This window comes from Caretta caretta, chromosome 7, assembly GCF_965140235.1.
Source record: "Caretta caretta isolate rCarCar2 chromosome 7, rCarCar1.hap1, whole genome shotgun sequence".
NCBI lineage: Eukaryota > Metazoa > Chordata > Testudines > Cheloniidae > Caretta > Caretta caretta.
This window is the reverse complement of record NC_134212.1, coordinates 55,229,531-55,244,204: the sequence shown is the minus strand read 5'-3', so window position 1 is coordinate 55,244,204 and position 14,674 is coordinate 55,229,531. Positions and strand designations below refer to the sequence as shown.

Sequence of the window (14,674 nt, the reverse complement as noted above, 5' to 3'; positions counted from 1 at the left end):
CACTTTAGGGGGTGGCCCACCCTACATGGACACATGCAGGGAGGAAGGCAGGGCGTGAGCAGACAGGAATGACACTGGATGCAGTTCTCTTAGGCTCCACCCTGAGCCATGAGATGAGGGTAATTAAAGAAACCCATCCTCTATTGGACCAGAGCCTCAGCTAGTGCAGATCAATATAGCTCCAGTTGAAGTCAATGCAGATTTACACCACTCTGATCCACAGGTGTTGCTGGCATCGGCCCAGCGGCAGCGGATGCCCAGAGCTGCTAGTAGCTAAACCAGCACTGTACTGTAGCTTCAGTGAGCAGATGCCTCAGGCTGTGGTAGGTAACATCAGAGCAATGCAGGCACTGTCCCGGAAGGGGTGTGGGGCGCACCCATTGGGGCTGAGCCCTTGTATAAGATCCTGGCAGGAGAAAGGTATTTAATGAAGCTGATAGGGGAGTGCATGGGTTTGGTGACAGGCATTCGGCACGAGGCCCAAGAACAAAGCCATCGGTCACCTTGCAATGCTATAATTACACAAGGACACATTATCCCATCCACCCATAAGGCCTGCCTGGTACAGCCGGGCCTGCAGGGAGCTACAGGAGCCGAATGCAGGGAAACCTAAAACTGTCCAAAATTGAGGAAAGGCCTAACTAAAGAACAGGAGGCAATCGGAATATTCAGGTGCCATAACCCCCCCGCCATTGCCATGAGGCTAACAATCAGTTCAATGCTAACGGGCCCAGCCAGAAGCTAAGAGAAGCCATAACCAGGAGCCAACAGCCTCATGTCAGAGTCCTGTGCCAGGCTGGAGTGGTTGCACCACTCTGCAGGGAGTTCAGCTGGATAGTAAAGGCAGGAAAGCAGCATGCTTGTGAGGCAGTGTTGCCTAAGGCATAGAGCACTAGTCTGGGACTCAGCAGATCTGGATTCTGTTCCCAACTCCACCACTGACTTTCTGGGTAACCTTGGGCCAGTCACTTCCCTGCCCCGTGCCTCAGTTTCCCCTTCTGTAAACTGGAGATAATGATACTGGTCCCCTTGGTAATGAGCTTTGAAATCTACTGATGAAAAGTGCTGTGTAAGAGCTAGAGCTTAGCATTAATAAGGGTGTCTGGTTCTGTTTGCCAGGAGACAAGAGATCTGGTAGAACAGGCCTAGGAGGGGATGGGGGAGTCCCCCCTGACTGTAGGGTGGCTTATTAAAAGTTGGTTCTGGAGATTTGTCTCAATAAGACATCACAGAAGATGCTGGGAATTCAGGAGCATGCAGGATACGTGGGTAAGGGAACTTGGTACCAACCAGCCCTACAGACATTCCCAGAGCGTCGCTTGGTTGATCCATAGTGCAGCACATGTTGCCAATAGAACCAGCGATGTAGGTATTGTGATCAGCAGACCATGCTTGGGTCTCACAAGTGCCTCAGCCACAACAGCTAGCTAGATACAAGGAGAGTTTAATACGTAAAGGGGATTCTCACCGGATGCTGAGTGCAGGCTGTTGTGTTAGAGACAATGCCATTCCAAGCTGTGCTCTGACCAGCTCAGCGGAGCTGACCAGGACCCTGTCACCAATCAATGGAAGAACCCAAAGGAAACCCATGTGCTGTAGGAAATGGTATGACTCAGGTACCTGCCCTCCAAGTCAGAAGTGACACAATGCCCCAGTATGGAGTTTGGGGGTGCTCCACTATTGGCTTGCACATGAGATATCTGGCTGAGGTTCAGGACCCTGGTGGTTATTAAAGATCCACTGTCCATTTTTTGTCTTAACTCAGGCAGGGTGGCCAAATCCCAGCACGGGCGATTATATTCTCCCTCCCCAGGGAGACTCCCCAGGGTAGCTTCAGCAGGCTGTTTCTGTTCTGAATGGATGCAGTGGCCTGTCAAACAAGTGCCAGCTCCCACCCTCAAAGGGGCTGCATTTCAGGGTGGGCGCAAGGATATATGTATCTTCCCAGGCAAGCTCAGCCCAGCCCTAAGCACAGTTCAGCAATGTGATTCTACTTTATCCTTTAAAAAAGGTGTGACCTTTTCCCTCTTGACTTGTGCAGAGTACAGGCACAAGAGTCACTGGCCCATGGGTAACAGGGATAAGACCTGCATGAGGATAACGTAACCAAAGCCAGAAAAGTGTGAAAGACCGGCTGTAACTTGGGCTGTCCTAAAAATAAACCATCCTCTTTGTGGCGGTGACCTCGGGCAGCAACTCCCTGTGATGCTTTAGTCCAGGTGGCTGTTCTTCGTTCACCCTAGAGTCCCCTCTCCTGATTGCCCAGGGACTCCCACCCACTAGTTGCTTTTCTATATTTTTAAAGACGATTTCACACTGGTGGAAATTGCCTGATTCGCAGCCCCTTAGGCCTCCGCTTAATCACAGAGCAGGAGCCCTGGAGGGTCAACATCTGAGGGAAAGAAAGGAGTTCGGGTCCCCTCTGCGGAGATAGCCAATAATGCCAATTACAGTATTGGGTTGATAGAATCATAGAATATTAGGGTTGGAAGAGACTTCAGGAGGTCATCTAGTCCAGCCCCCTGCTCAAAGCAGGACCAATCCCCAACTAAATCATCCCAGCCACGGCTTTGTCAAGCCGGGCCTTAAAAAACTCTAAGGATGGAGATTCCACCACCTCCCTAAATAACCCATTCCAGTGCTTCACCACCCTCCTAATGAAAGTTTTTCCTAATAGCCAACCGAGACCTCCCCCACTGCAACTTGAGACCATTGCTCCTTGTTCTGTCATCTGCCACCACTGAGAACAGCCGAGCTCCATCCTCTTTGGAACCACCCTTCAGGTAGTTGAAGGCTCTATCAAATTCCCCCTCACTCTTCTCTTCCACAGACTAAATAAGCCCAGTTTCCTCAGCCTCTCCTCATAAGTCATGTGCACCAGCCCCCTAATCCTTTCTGTTGCCCTCTGCTGGACTCTCTCCAATTTGTCCACATCCTTTCTGTAGTGGGTGGGGGACAAAACTGAACACAATACTCCAGATGTGCCTCACCAGTGCCAAATAGAGGGGAATAATCACTTCCCTCGATCTGCTGGCAATGCTCCTACTAACGCAGCCCAATAAGCCATTAGCCTTCTTGGCAACAAGAGTATACTATTCACTTGTATCCAGCGTCTCGTCCACTATAATCCCTAGGTCCTTTTTTGCAGAACTGCCGCTTAGCCAGTTGGTCCCCAGCCTGTAGCAGTCCATGAGATTCTTCCATCCTAAGTGCAGGACTCTGCACTTGTCATCATTGAATCTCATCAGATTTCTTTTGGCCCCATCCTCCAATTTCTCTAGGTCACTCTGGACCCTATCCCTACCCTCCAGTGTATCTACCTCTCCCCCAGCTTAGTGTCATCCGTGAATTTGCTGAGGGTGCAATCCATCCCATCATCCAGATCATTAATGAAGATGTTCAACAAATCCTGCCCAGGACCAACCCCTGGGGCACTCCGCTTGATACCGGCTGCCAACTAGACATCGAGCCATTGATTCATCCAATTCATCCAATCCATACTTTTTTAACTTGCTGGCAAGAATACGGTGGGAGACCGTATCAAAAGCTTTGCTGAAGTCAAGGTAGATCACATCCAACACTTTCCCCCTATCCACAGAGCCAGTTATCTCATCATTGAAGGCAATCAGGTTGGTCAGGCATAACTTGCCCTTGGTGAATCCATGTTGACTGTTCCTGATCACCTTCCTCTCCTCCAAGTGCTTCAAAATGGATTCCCTTGAGGATCTGCTCCATGGTTTTTCCAAGGACTGAGATGAGGCTGACTGGTCTGTAGTTCCCTGGATTCTCCTTCTTCAAAGATGGGCACTATATTTGCCTTTTTCCAATTATCTGGGACCTCCCCCAATCACCACAAGTTTTCAGATATAATGGCCAATGGCTCTGCAATCACATCAGCCAACTCCCTCAGCACCCTCGGATGCATTGAAACCAGCCCCATGGACTTGTGCATGTCCAGCTTTTCTAAATAGTTGGTAGGGTTGCCAACTTTCTAATTGCACAAAAGCAAACACCCCAGCCCCGCCCCTTCCTGGATGGCATGCCTCCTGCCCCACCCCATTCCTTCCCCGAGGCCTTGCCCCCAACTCACTCCATTCCCCCTCCCTCGGTGGCTCACTCTTCCTCATCCTCACTAGCCCTCACTGGTCTTGGGCAGGGGGTTGGGATGCGGGAGGAGGTGAATGCTCTAACTGGGAGTGCGGGCTCTGGGGTGGGGCCAAAAATGAGGGGTTCAGGATGCAGGAGGTGGCTCTGGGCTGGGGCAGAGGATTGGGGTGCGGAAGGGGTGAGGGCTCCGGTTGGGGGTGCAGGCTCTGGGGTGTGGCCAGGGATGAGGGGTTTGGATTGCAGGAGGAGGCTCCAGGCTGGGGCAGTAGGTTGGGTTGCAGAGACGGTGAGGGCTGCGGCTTGGGGTGCAGGCTCTCGGGTGGGATGTCTCAGTTTCCATCTGTACAATGGGGTTGCCAGCACTGCCCTGCCTGCCAGGAGTGGTGTGCAGATACTGTGATAACGGGGGGCCTTTGGTAGATGACCGACCACACTGAGGTGAAGGGGAATGTTCGCTGTCAAAGGCCTTGTCCACACTACCAACGCTGCGCTGGGATAGCTCCACCGCCAAGTCCCCTAGTGTAGGTGCAGGAGGTTTCTTGCTCAGCATAGTGACACCAGATGACACTGGCTCTCCAACAGAAGCACTCTCCTGGGGGCATAGCTGCATCTACACTGAGGGTTTTGTGGGCATGGGAAGGGTGTGGGAGTTTTTCCCTCCCCTCCTCTCACTAACAAGTGCTGATGAAACGCTGTAGTGTAGACCTGGCCAAAGACTCTGAAAACAGCATGTGTTCAATCTTAGCTCCTGATTCACTGGTGCTCTGCACCATGTGGTGTCACTTGCATCAGTGCAAAGACAGTGTGAAATGCCACTATTCTGATGTGGGCGCATTCTCACACCCAGTTTGTACTGTTAGTGACAGCATGAGGGGAGGGCAACAAGCATTCAGACCCTCAGGTTTGTCTGCACTTAAACTGCTGCAGTCATGTAGCTGTAGTGCTTCAGTGTAGCCACTCCCTACAGTGGTAGCTAGATCCACAGGGGTTTAGGTGGGCTTAACTACATTGCTCAGGGGTGTGAATTTTTTACACCCCTGAGCAACAGCTGGGTCAACTTCACTTTTTAGTGTAGACCTGTCCTTAATAATTCAGGCTGCTTTAGCAAACTCTTTGGCCTTGTCTTCACTGCAGGAAAGGAGTGCTCTTCACTCATGTTAACTCACTCAGGGTAGAAATCCAAGTGAGGACAAGGCAGTTAGTTGTTTTCACACATGTTAGCAGGCCAAGTTAATGAGCAAAGTCCCCCATCAGTTTTTACTTGAGCTGCTAACTCATGTGAAAACTACACCCTGCCTAGCCGTCACTAAGATTTCACCTTGAGTCAGGCCAGGTCTACACTACAAAGTTTTGTTGGCATAGCTGTTGGTCAGGAATGGCTGCTATTATAAATTTGCCGCCCCTGCAAATTTGCCACCCTAGGCCTAGGCATTGTCGGCCTAGGCGTTAATACGCCGCTGTTGCTAGCACCATAGCGGTGCCCGCAGAACCCGGGCTGTAGCTGCAGCTATGCCAACAGAAGAGGGCCTTTGTCAGGGAGGTGGTGTCACCATACTGGCAGAAAAACTCCTGTCAGCACAACCTGCATCTATGCTGGGGAGGCCCCGCCAGTACAGCTGTACCAGCACAGCCTTTGTAGCATAGACATGGGTAGGGTTGCCAATTTTGGCTGGACGTATTCCTGGAGATTTAATCACATGACATAATCTTTAATTAAAGATTAATCTTTAATTCCTGGAGACTCCAGGCCAATCCTTTAGGGTTGGCAACCCTACACATGGCCTGAGCTAACTTGAGTGAGGAGCACACGTTTCCAATGCGAAGTCGAGGCCTTCAACACAGTTTCTGACAAAGCTAGCAGGTATCCGCTAGTGTCAAAGAAGCTGGCTTAAACCTAGTCAGTCTCACAGCGACTCACCACCTTTGCAGACCTTCTTCGGCCCTCTTCAGCCAGTTGTTTCGTAAACAAGGGAAACCACCCGATCCTCTGTCATTGTTGAATAAGAGCTCAGCCAGCGGTTGCATAAGTTGTTGACGTTCCGAGATTAACGTTACTTCTTTCCAATAAAAATCCCATTCAGGCCTTGTATTAAAAAAATTCATGACGCATAACTTACTTTGCAAGACCGCTGCTGCCAGTCTGGAAGGCAGGGTTTGTGGCAGAAGACATTTGGATTTGAATTCCGGTGAGAGCTGGGGAATGAAAGAGCTACTGGTTTTGGTCCCCAGACAAAACTGAAACTGAGTCAGCTTTTGAAAAATGACATGGATTTTACTGAAAGCCACGCACTTTTCAGACACACCATCTCCCCCCCCCCCCCCATTGCCATTGAAAAAATGTTTGGGGCGGGTGGCTGGTTGTTCTTTCAGAATGTTGCCTGGAAATTACTTATTGTTTGCTGACAGTCCTAGCCCTGATCTCACAAGTCCTGGCACGGGGTGATTGGCCCCTGAAGAGAGAGCAGAGTCCAGTGCATCTGCCTGATCAGCTACCTCCCAATTGTGCTTAAGAGAGGGCACCTGGGCCATATAAATGGGGATACCCAGAGAGTGTGAGGAAGGGGTAAGAGAGAGTTGTCTTTTCAGATTTCACTGATGGGATGGGCAACTTTCAATGGGGATCCAAGGGTAGAGTCCCCTATACTTGGGTGGGTACCTGGGGGATGGCGAAGCCCCCAGGTAGGCAAGGCAAGGCATGGCACGATGTGATATGATATGATTGGGCAACTGGACCTCTCAAATTTGGGGCAGTCAGGCAGGTAACCTGGGCCTGCTCCTTAGCAAAATTCTGGTCATGTCCCTGGCTCAAATACTGGTGGGGCTGGACCTGCTTTCCAGAATATTGGTGTCTGTATAATCTGGGACTCATGAGCATATGGAGGTGGATATCTGCCCTGCCCTCCCCTGCCCTTCTTTTTGGTGCCTTGGGAGTTGCCTGAGGGAAAGAGCTGCACAAGACCTGGTGGAGGGTGGTAACTGTGAGCTGCTGGCGATGAGTTCTGAGCTGTGGGGAGGACCAGCTGGAGCTGGGGGACCCTGCTGAGCTGCATGAAGGCTTATGCAGAGGCGCCCAGGAATGAGGGGAAGAACCAGCTGGGTCAGTGTAAGCAGGGCCCACAAATCAAGGGTTGGTCCTGGAAAAAGATTCCCCTGAGCAGTAGTAGGGCTCACAGGTAAGGAGACCTTGGGGAGTGAAATACTGTGGGGAGGCCCCTCATGGGAGACCTGACTTGGGGCTACAGAACCAGACTTGTGGGAGCCAGTGGGACTTGGTACTCTCAGGTGGACAGCCTGGGAGAATGTGGTCCTAAAACAGGGCTAAGGAGCTGGGACTCAGTGGGTAGGTGGCCTTTGAATGGGACTGAAAAAATGCTCCACTGTCACCTGGTCGTGGAGTGGAGTGGGGGGAAATGACTGTTTTTATCATGGGAAATCTGTGGGCTGTAGCACTTGTATATAAAATCAAAAGGTTTGCATTTATGGCTGGACACAATATTCCTTTGCATGGGTGGATAAAGGGGAAACCAAGGTGGGTCATGCCAGTGCTTCTGAGGTCTGCCATAGGAGGGTGTTGGTGTTGGGGTTTCCCTGTAGCAAGCCCCCTAGAGCAGCAGTTCTCAATAGGGGGTCCATGGCCCCCTAGGGGTCCACATAGCCTCTCAGGGGGGGCCGCGGGGCCCCACGGCTAAAATCCAGAGCCTGAATCCCCAGCATCCCCTGCAGGGCTGAAGTCCAGATCCCCGGCACCCCAGGAGCAGCAGGGCTGAATTCTGTAGCCCCGAGCCCCGGTGCTCCCCACGGGGAAGAAGCCCTGAGCCTGTGGGAAGAGTTGGGGGGACATGGGGGTGTTGCCCACCCTGAAACTACAGTGCAAGAGCATGGCAGTCCTGGGGACAGCCACCCCCTCTCTCATCTCCTCTCCCTGCCCCCTGGCCAGGTCAGAAGTGGGAAGCTGGAGCTGGGCAGTACGGGACAGTGCTGCTGTTCTGGCTGGTGCCATGGAGCAGGCAGCCACAGCGTTCCCTCGTCTCCTGCTGGTGTAGGGGGCTGAAGTTGCTCCTCAGCTCCCAGCCCCCTTTGCTCATGCAACTGGTAAGCCCAGTGGCTGGCAGAGCCCTCAGGGAGCAGCCATTACAGGGGAGCCCTCTTGGCGCACAACTCCTAACCACCCCTCTCCCTGCACCCTGAGCTACCCCCTCCCTGCACACAGCCGCTAGCTACCTGTTGGTGGGGTAACTCACATAACTGGAGCACTGTCATGGATGGGAATAAACTGTTCGTGAAGGACAGACCGGGGAGAAAAGGTAGAGGAGTTGCACTGGATGTAAGAGAGCGGAATGATTGCTCAGAGCTCCAGTATGAAACTGGAGAAAAGCCTGTTAAGAGTCTTTGGGTTAAGTTTAGAGGCAAAAGCAACAAGGGTGATGTTGTGGTGGGCGTCTGCTATAGACCACAAGACCAGGAGGATGAGGTAGACAAGGCTTTCTTTGTGTAAGGGGACTGTTGCCCCCTTACTAACATTCAGTGTGGGTGTTTTAGTTGCTAGCTCCCAGTACTAAAAGGGGAAGGGTCTATGGGAAACCAGGACCCTGAGACTGATAGACTCCAGGAACAATGGGGAGAGGCCAATGCTCCAGGTCAGCCTGAATGACAGGACGAGCAGGCTAATCAGGGAGGCAGGAGGCCAGGGAGGTCCCGTCCTCTGTGTGAGCTGGATTTGCCTGGGTCAGACAGAGTGGGGCCGAGCTAAGGAGAAAGGAGGGGCCCAAGCTAAGTTGGGGAGCAGAGCTGTGCCAGATCCAGAGGGACCAGAAAAGCAGCCCAGAGAGAGCAGACCCTGTCCTGGGAGCAGAGCTGCAGCCCCAAAGCTGGAGGCACAGCCCAGAGAGAGCAGACTTGCCCTGGGAGCAGAGCTGCAGCAACCAGAGCCAGAGAGGCCAGAAAAGCAGCCCAGAAAGCAGGTCAGTGCCGGGAGCAGAGTCACAGAAGCAGCCAGCAGAGCAGACCTGTGCTGGGAGCAAAGCTGTAGCAGGCAGAGGGGCCAAAGAAGCAGCCCAGGGAGCTGGAGGCAGAGCAGCAGCAGTGCAGAGACAGAGTGGTGGAGCTGGGGCTGGAGCAGTCCGGAGCTGGGTGCGGTGAGCAGCTGGGTAGAGCGAGGGGAGCCCTGGGCAGTGGGCCCAGCATAGGGAGATGCCTCAGCTGAGAGGCTCTGCAGGCCAGGCTTGGATCGTAACCCCGACAGGGCGGGGGCGACACCAGAAAGAAGGGTCCTACCACTTAGAGCCCGAGAGCGTGTGGCCACCACCAGAGCAAGTGTCCAACCCGCAGCATCCCTGCAGCACAGCCAGGGCCTGAGAAGAAGGCCTGGGACTTACAAGGAACAGACTGTGAACTGCCCTGACATTCCAGAGACACTGTTTGTGAAGTTCCCTGCCACAGAGCGAGTTGATGTGTTTCCTTTAACCTTTCCCATTTTTCCTTATTCTTTTTCAAATTAATTGTTGATTAAATAACTTGCATTTGCTTTAAATTGTATGTAATGGTCCGTGGGTCAGAGAAGTGCCCAGTGTAGAGAGTACCCCGGAGTGGGGACACCCTAGCCCCTGTCTCAGGTGACCACAGCAGAGTTGGGGGTCGAGCCCCCCAGGAATCCTGGGCCCAGCCTTGTTGGGGTTACAAGGACTCTGCCAGACAGGAGAGCGGAAGGGGAGTCCTCAAGGGTAGGGAGGCCACTGGGTAAAGGAAGTGGGAGCGAGGACTCAGATCCTTTCGCTAGCCCACTTCACCGGGGTAGTGCAGGAGCCAGGAAAGTTCCCCACAGTAGCGGGACTATTCCTCCGCTTACATTTGGACAACTAGCAGAAGTTTCCAGATGACAGGCCCTGGTTCTCATGGGGGACTTCAATCACCCTGACATCTGCTGGGAGAGCAATACAGCAGTACACAGACAATCCAGGAAGTTTTTGGAGACTATTGTGGACAACTTCCTGGTGCAAGTGCTGGAGGAACCAACTAGGGGCCATGCTCCTCTTGACCTGCCTATTACAAACAGGGAAGGATTGGTAGGGGAAGTAGAATTGGGTGGCAACCTGGGCAGCAGTGACCATGAGCTGGTCGAGTTCAGGATCCTGACAAAAGGAAGAAAGGAGAGCAGCAGAATGCGGACCCTGGACTTCAGAAAAGCAGACTTTGACTCCCTCAGGGAACTGATGGGCAGGATCCCCTGGGAGGCTTATGAGGGGGAAAGGAGTCCAGGAGAGCTGGGTGTATTTTAAAGAAGCCTTATTTAGGGTGCAGGAACAAACGATCCTGATGTGCAGAAAGAATAGCAAATATGGCAGGCTACCAGTGTTCCCTCTAATGTTTCTCACCCATGTGTGGAATGAATTAACAAAATTCATGTGGTGGGGGTGGGGCGAGGGGTTCGGAGAGTGGGAGAGGGCTCAGGGCTAGGGCAGAGGGTTGGGGTGCAGGGGTGTGAGGGCTCCGGCTAGGGGTGCAGGCTCTGGGGTGGGGCCGGGGATGAGGGATTTGGGATGCAGGAGGGTGCTCTGGGGCTACAGCAGGGAGAGAGGACTCCCCACAGCTCTCTCTCCCCACAGCAGTACTTGGGCTGGGTGGGAGGGGCACCTCTCCCCACCGTGGTAGCTCCGGGGCTGAGGCCACAGGATAGGCACCTCTCCCCTGGCCCCTGCAGGTCTGAATGGGGCTGGGTTCAGGGAGGGGCACCCCAGCCGTGACGGTTCCAGGCTGGGCCACCCCGGCCGCAGCTGGGTCTGGGCCTCAGCATAGTTAGGGATGAGGGGCCACCCCGGCCACAGCTGGGTCTGGGCTGCAGCATAGTTGAGGCTGGGGGGCTGCCCCTGCCTTGGCAGGTTGGGGGCTGGGCTAGGTTGGGGCTGGGGGAGGGGCACCCCTCCCCCAGCTGCAGCAGGTTTCCAGGGGGGTTCCCTGAGCACCTGTGTGGCGCTAAATAGGCTGCTGCACAGCTGCATGGCCGTGCAGCTTGCAGGGTGTCACGGACTCACAGGTCATGCCCACTTTTGGCCCCGTGCGGTCCGTGGGGGGTGCCCCTTTCAGTGAGACAGCCCTTCTCGGGGGTTCACTCTCTCTCTCTCGGGGTAAGCCCCTCCACCTCCTGGATCCACACCTCTTGGAGCTTTAGCACCCCTGTCTCTGTGGTGGGCCCCCTCGGGGAGTCCCCTTGCTCTGGACCCCCCCGGGGCCTCCACCCCCTGAAGGGGACGATGCAACCCTGTTCTCTAGACTGGAGCGACTCTCAGCCAGCGTAAAACAGGAGGTTTATTGAGCATTGAACACAGCCCAGGAACTCTCAGGACCCTCAGGCCTGGCCTCAGCACAGCACATCCAAATCTCCCTGCATCCAGGTGGGCTCTTCCTGCCCCCTCTCTCCTGCCCAGAGACTCCCTGCCGCCCAGCTGGGCCGCTAGTATCACGGTCCCCAAGCCCCACCTCTGTCCATTGTCTTCTCTCTAGGTAAACAGGAAACAGGGTCGCCTGGGCCTCCTCTCCTCTGCCCCTCTGCCCTCTCACGCCTCTGGCTGGAGCCGGCTGGTCAGGTCCCCAGGGGGTCTTCTCGTCACAGCCCATTGTTCTCCCGCTGGCCAGAACCGGCTGCAACAGAGCTGGGCCTCCAGGTCACCAGTCGTTGGGGTATCCATGCTCCAGGCCATCAGCTGGGGTCTCCAGTTCCCTGGATGGTCGTCTGTAACAAAAAACTCCCTCTCCCATTCCCTCGTTAAACCAGTAACACCCAGGGACACTGCATCCCACCCCCTCTGCATGCAAACCCAGAAAGCCCCCCATAGGAAACAAGGAACAACCAAGAAAACCCCCCATGTCGTTACACAGGGAACTTAGCAGGCGACCAGCTTAAACACAAAAAGGAAGCTTACAAGAAGTGGAAACTTGGACAGATGACTAGGGAGGAGTATAAAAACATTGCTCGAGCATGCAGGGGTGTAATCAGGAAGGCCAAAGCACAAATGGAGTTGCAGCTAGCAAGGGATGTGAAAGGTAACAAGAAGGTTTTCGACAGGTATGTTAACATCAAGAAGAAGGTCGGGGAAAGCGTGGGACCCTTACTGAATGGGGAAGGCAACCTAGTGACAGATGATGTGGAAAAAGCTGAAGTATTCAATGCTTTTTTTTGCCTTGGTCTTCACAGAGAAGGTCAGCTCCCAGACTGCTGTATTGGGCAGCACAGTATAGGGAGGACATTAGCAGCACTCATTGGTGAAAGAACAGATTAAGGACTATTTTAAAAAGCTGGACGTGCACAAGTCCATGGCTCCAGATGTAACGCATCCGAGAGTGCTGAGGAACTTGGCTGATGTGATTGCAGAGCCGTTGGCCATTATCTCTGAAAACTCGTGGCTACTGGGGGAGGTCCCAGACGATTGGAAAAAGGCAAATATAGTGTCCATCTTTTAAAAAGGGAAGAACAAGAATCCGGGAAAATACAGACTGGTCAGCCTCACCTCTATCCCTGGAAAAAACATGGAGCAGGTCCTCAAAGAATCCATTTTGAAGCACTTGGAGGAGAAGAAGGTGATCAGGAACAGTCAACATGGATTCACCAAGGGCAAGTCATGCCTGACCAACCTGATTGCCTTCTATGATGAGATAACTGGTTCTTTGTTGATATGTGGAAAGCGTTGGATGTCATATACCTTGACTTCAGCAAAGCTTTTGATACGGTCTCCCACAATATTGTAGCAAGTTAAGGAAGTATGGATTGGATTAATGGACTATAAGGTGGATAGAAAGCTGGCTAGATTGTCAGGCTCAACGGGTAATGATCAGTGTCTAGTTGGCAGCCAGTATCAAGTGGAGTGCCCCAGGGATAGGTCCTAGGGTCAGTTTTGTTCAGCATCTTCATTAATGATCTGGATGATGGGATGGATTGCACCCTCAGCAAGTTCGCGGATGACACTAAGTTGGGGGGAGAGGTAGATACGCTGGAGGGTAGGGATCGTTTCAGAGTGACCTAGACAAACTGGAGGATTGGGCCAAAAGAAATCTGATGAGGTTCAACACGGACAAGTGCAGAGTCCTGCACTTAGGACGAAAGAATCCCATGCACTGCTACAGGCTGGGGACTGACTGGCTAAGCAGCAGATCTGCAGAAAAGGACCTTAGGATTACAGTGGACGAGAAGCTGGATATGAGTCAGCAGTGTGCCCCTGTTGCCAAGAAGGCTAACGGCATATTGGGCTGCATCAGTAGGAGCATTGCCAGCAGATCGAGGGCAGTGATTATTCCCCTCTGTTCGGCACTGGTCAGGCCACATCTGGAGTATTGTAACCAGTTTCCCCCCCCCCCACTACAGAAAGGATGTGGACAAATTGGAGAGAGTCCATCAGAGGGCAACGAAAATGATTAGGGGGCTGGGGCACATGACTTATGAGGAGAGGCTGAGGGAACTGGGCTTATTTAGTCTTCAGAAGAGAAGAGTGAGCAGGAATTTGAAAGCAGCCTTCAACTACCTGAAAGGGGGGGGGGGGGGTTCCAAAGAGGATGGAGCTTGGCTGTTCTCAGTGGTGGCAGATGACAGAACAAGGTGCAATGGTCTCAAGTTGCAGTGGGGGAGGTATAGGTTGGATATTAGAAAACACTATTTCACTAGGAGGGTGGTGAAGCACTGGAATGGGTTACTTGGGGGCAGGGGTGTGGAATCTCCATCCTTAGAGATTTTTAAGGCCCAGCTTGACAAAGCCCTGGCTGGGATGATTTAGTGGGGTTGGTCCTGCTTTGAACAGGGGGTTGCACTAGATGGCCTCCTGAGGTCTCTTCCAACCCTAATCTTCTATGATTCTACCCCCTCCCTGCACCCTGAGCTACCTGCGCACAGCCCCTAATTACCCCCTTCCCTGCACCAAGCTACTCCTTCCCTGCACCCTGAGCTACCCCTCTGCCCGCACACAGCCCTTAGCTACTGTGACACTCTGTACCACGGGGGAACACCCTACAACCCCATGTTCATCTTTATAAAATGATTGTGTGGTATCCAATGCAAAGTTTGTCATGTCGGGTGTCTTCGGAAGGTTCATGATGCACTGAGCATGGTTGTTATAGTGATGTTATAGTAATTGTAACAGTAATGTTATAGGTTATAATTTCATGTATATAGTTATGAGACTGAAAATGTATCCTCATGGTCCAAGCAAAAACTCTCCAAGATTTGAGAGGCAGTTCACACCTCATCAGAGCAGGTATGGGACAAATCCAGCCCAGCCTCACAGGAACAAAGGACACTAGTCCAGGCAGCAACAAAAGAATCTGTTAGATTCTCGAGGGAGTCACCTCCCTTCCTTTGGTCAGTTTGGAACTGCAATGAGGTAATGCTCATCTGACTCTGAAGAGGGGCGGGGGGGGCAAAGCCAAGAGGGAAGAAAGGACATGATAAAAGGGAGAGACATTTACCATGCTCTTTCTCTCGCTTCCACCTACATCTACAGACACCACACCAAGTGACTGAAGTGCTGATCAAAGGGGAGAGCCTGACCTGAAGAACAACCAGATAGCCTGTGGTGAGAAGCATCTA

At 52.9% G+C, this 14,674-nt stretch overlaps 1 protein-coding gene across 1 annotated transcript in view; it reads left to right on the top strand.

Annotated features, from left to right (window-relative positions):
• Positions 1-14,674, top strand: part of PKD2L1 (polycystin 2 like 1, transient receptor potential cation channel) — a 53,512-nt gene extending 38,838 nt beyond the window's left edge. Inside the window, exon 16 of the mRNA XM_075130701.1 lies at positions 14,589-14,674. Coding sequence (XP_074986802.1) covers positions 14,589-14,608 — 20 coding nt within the window. The 3' untranslated portion in view covers positions 14,609-14,674. The remainder of the gene's footprint in view (positions 1-14,588) is intronic.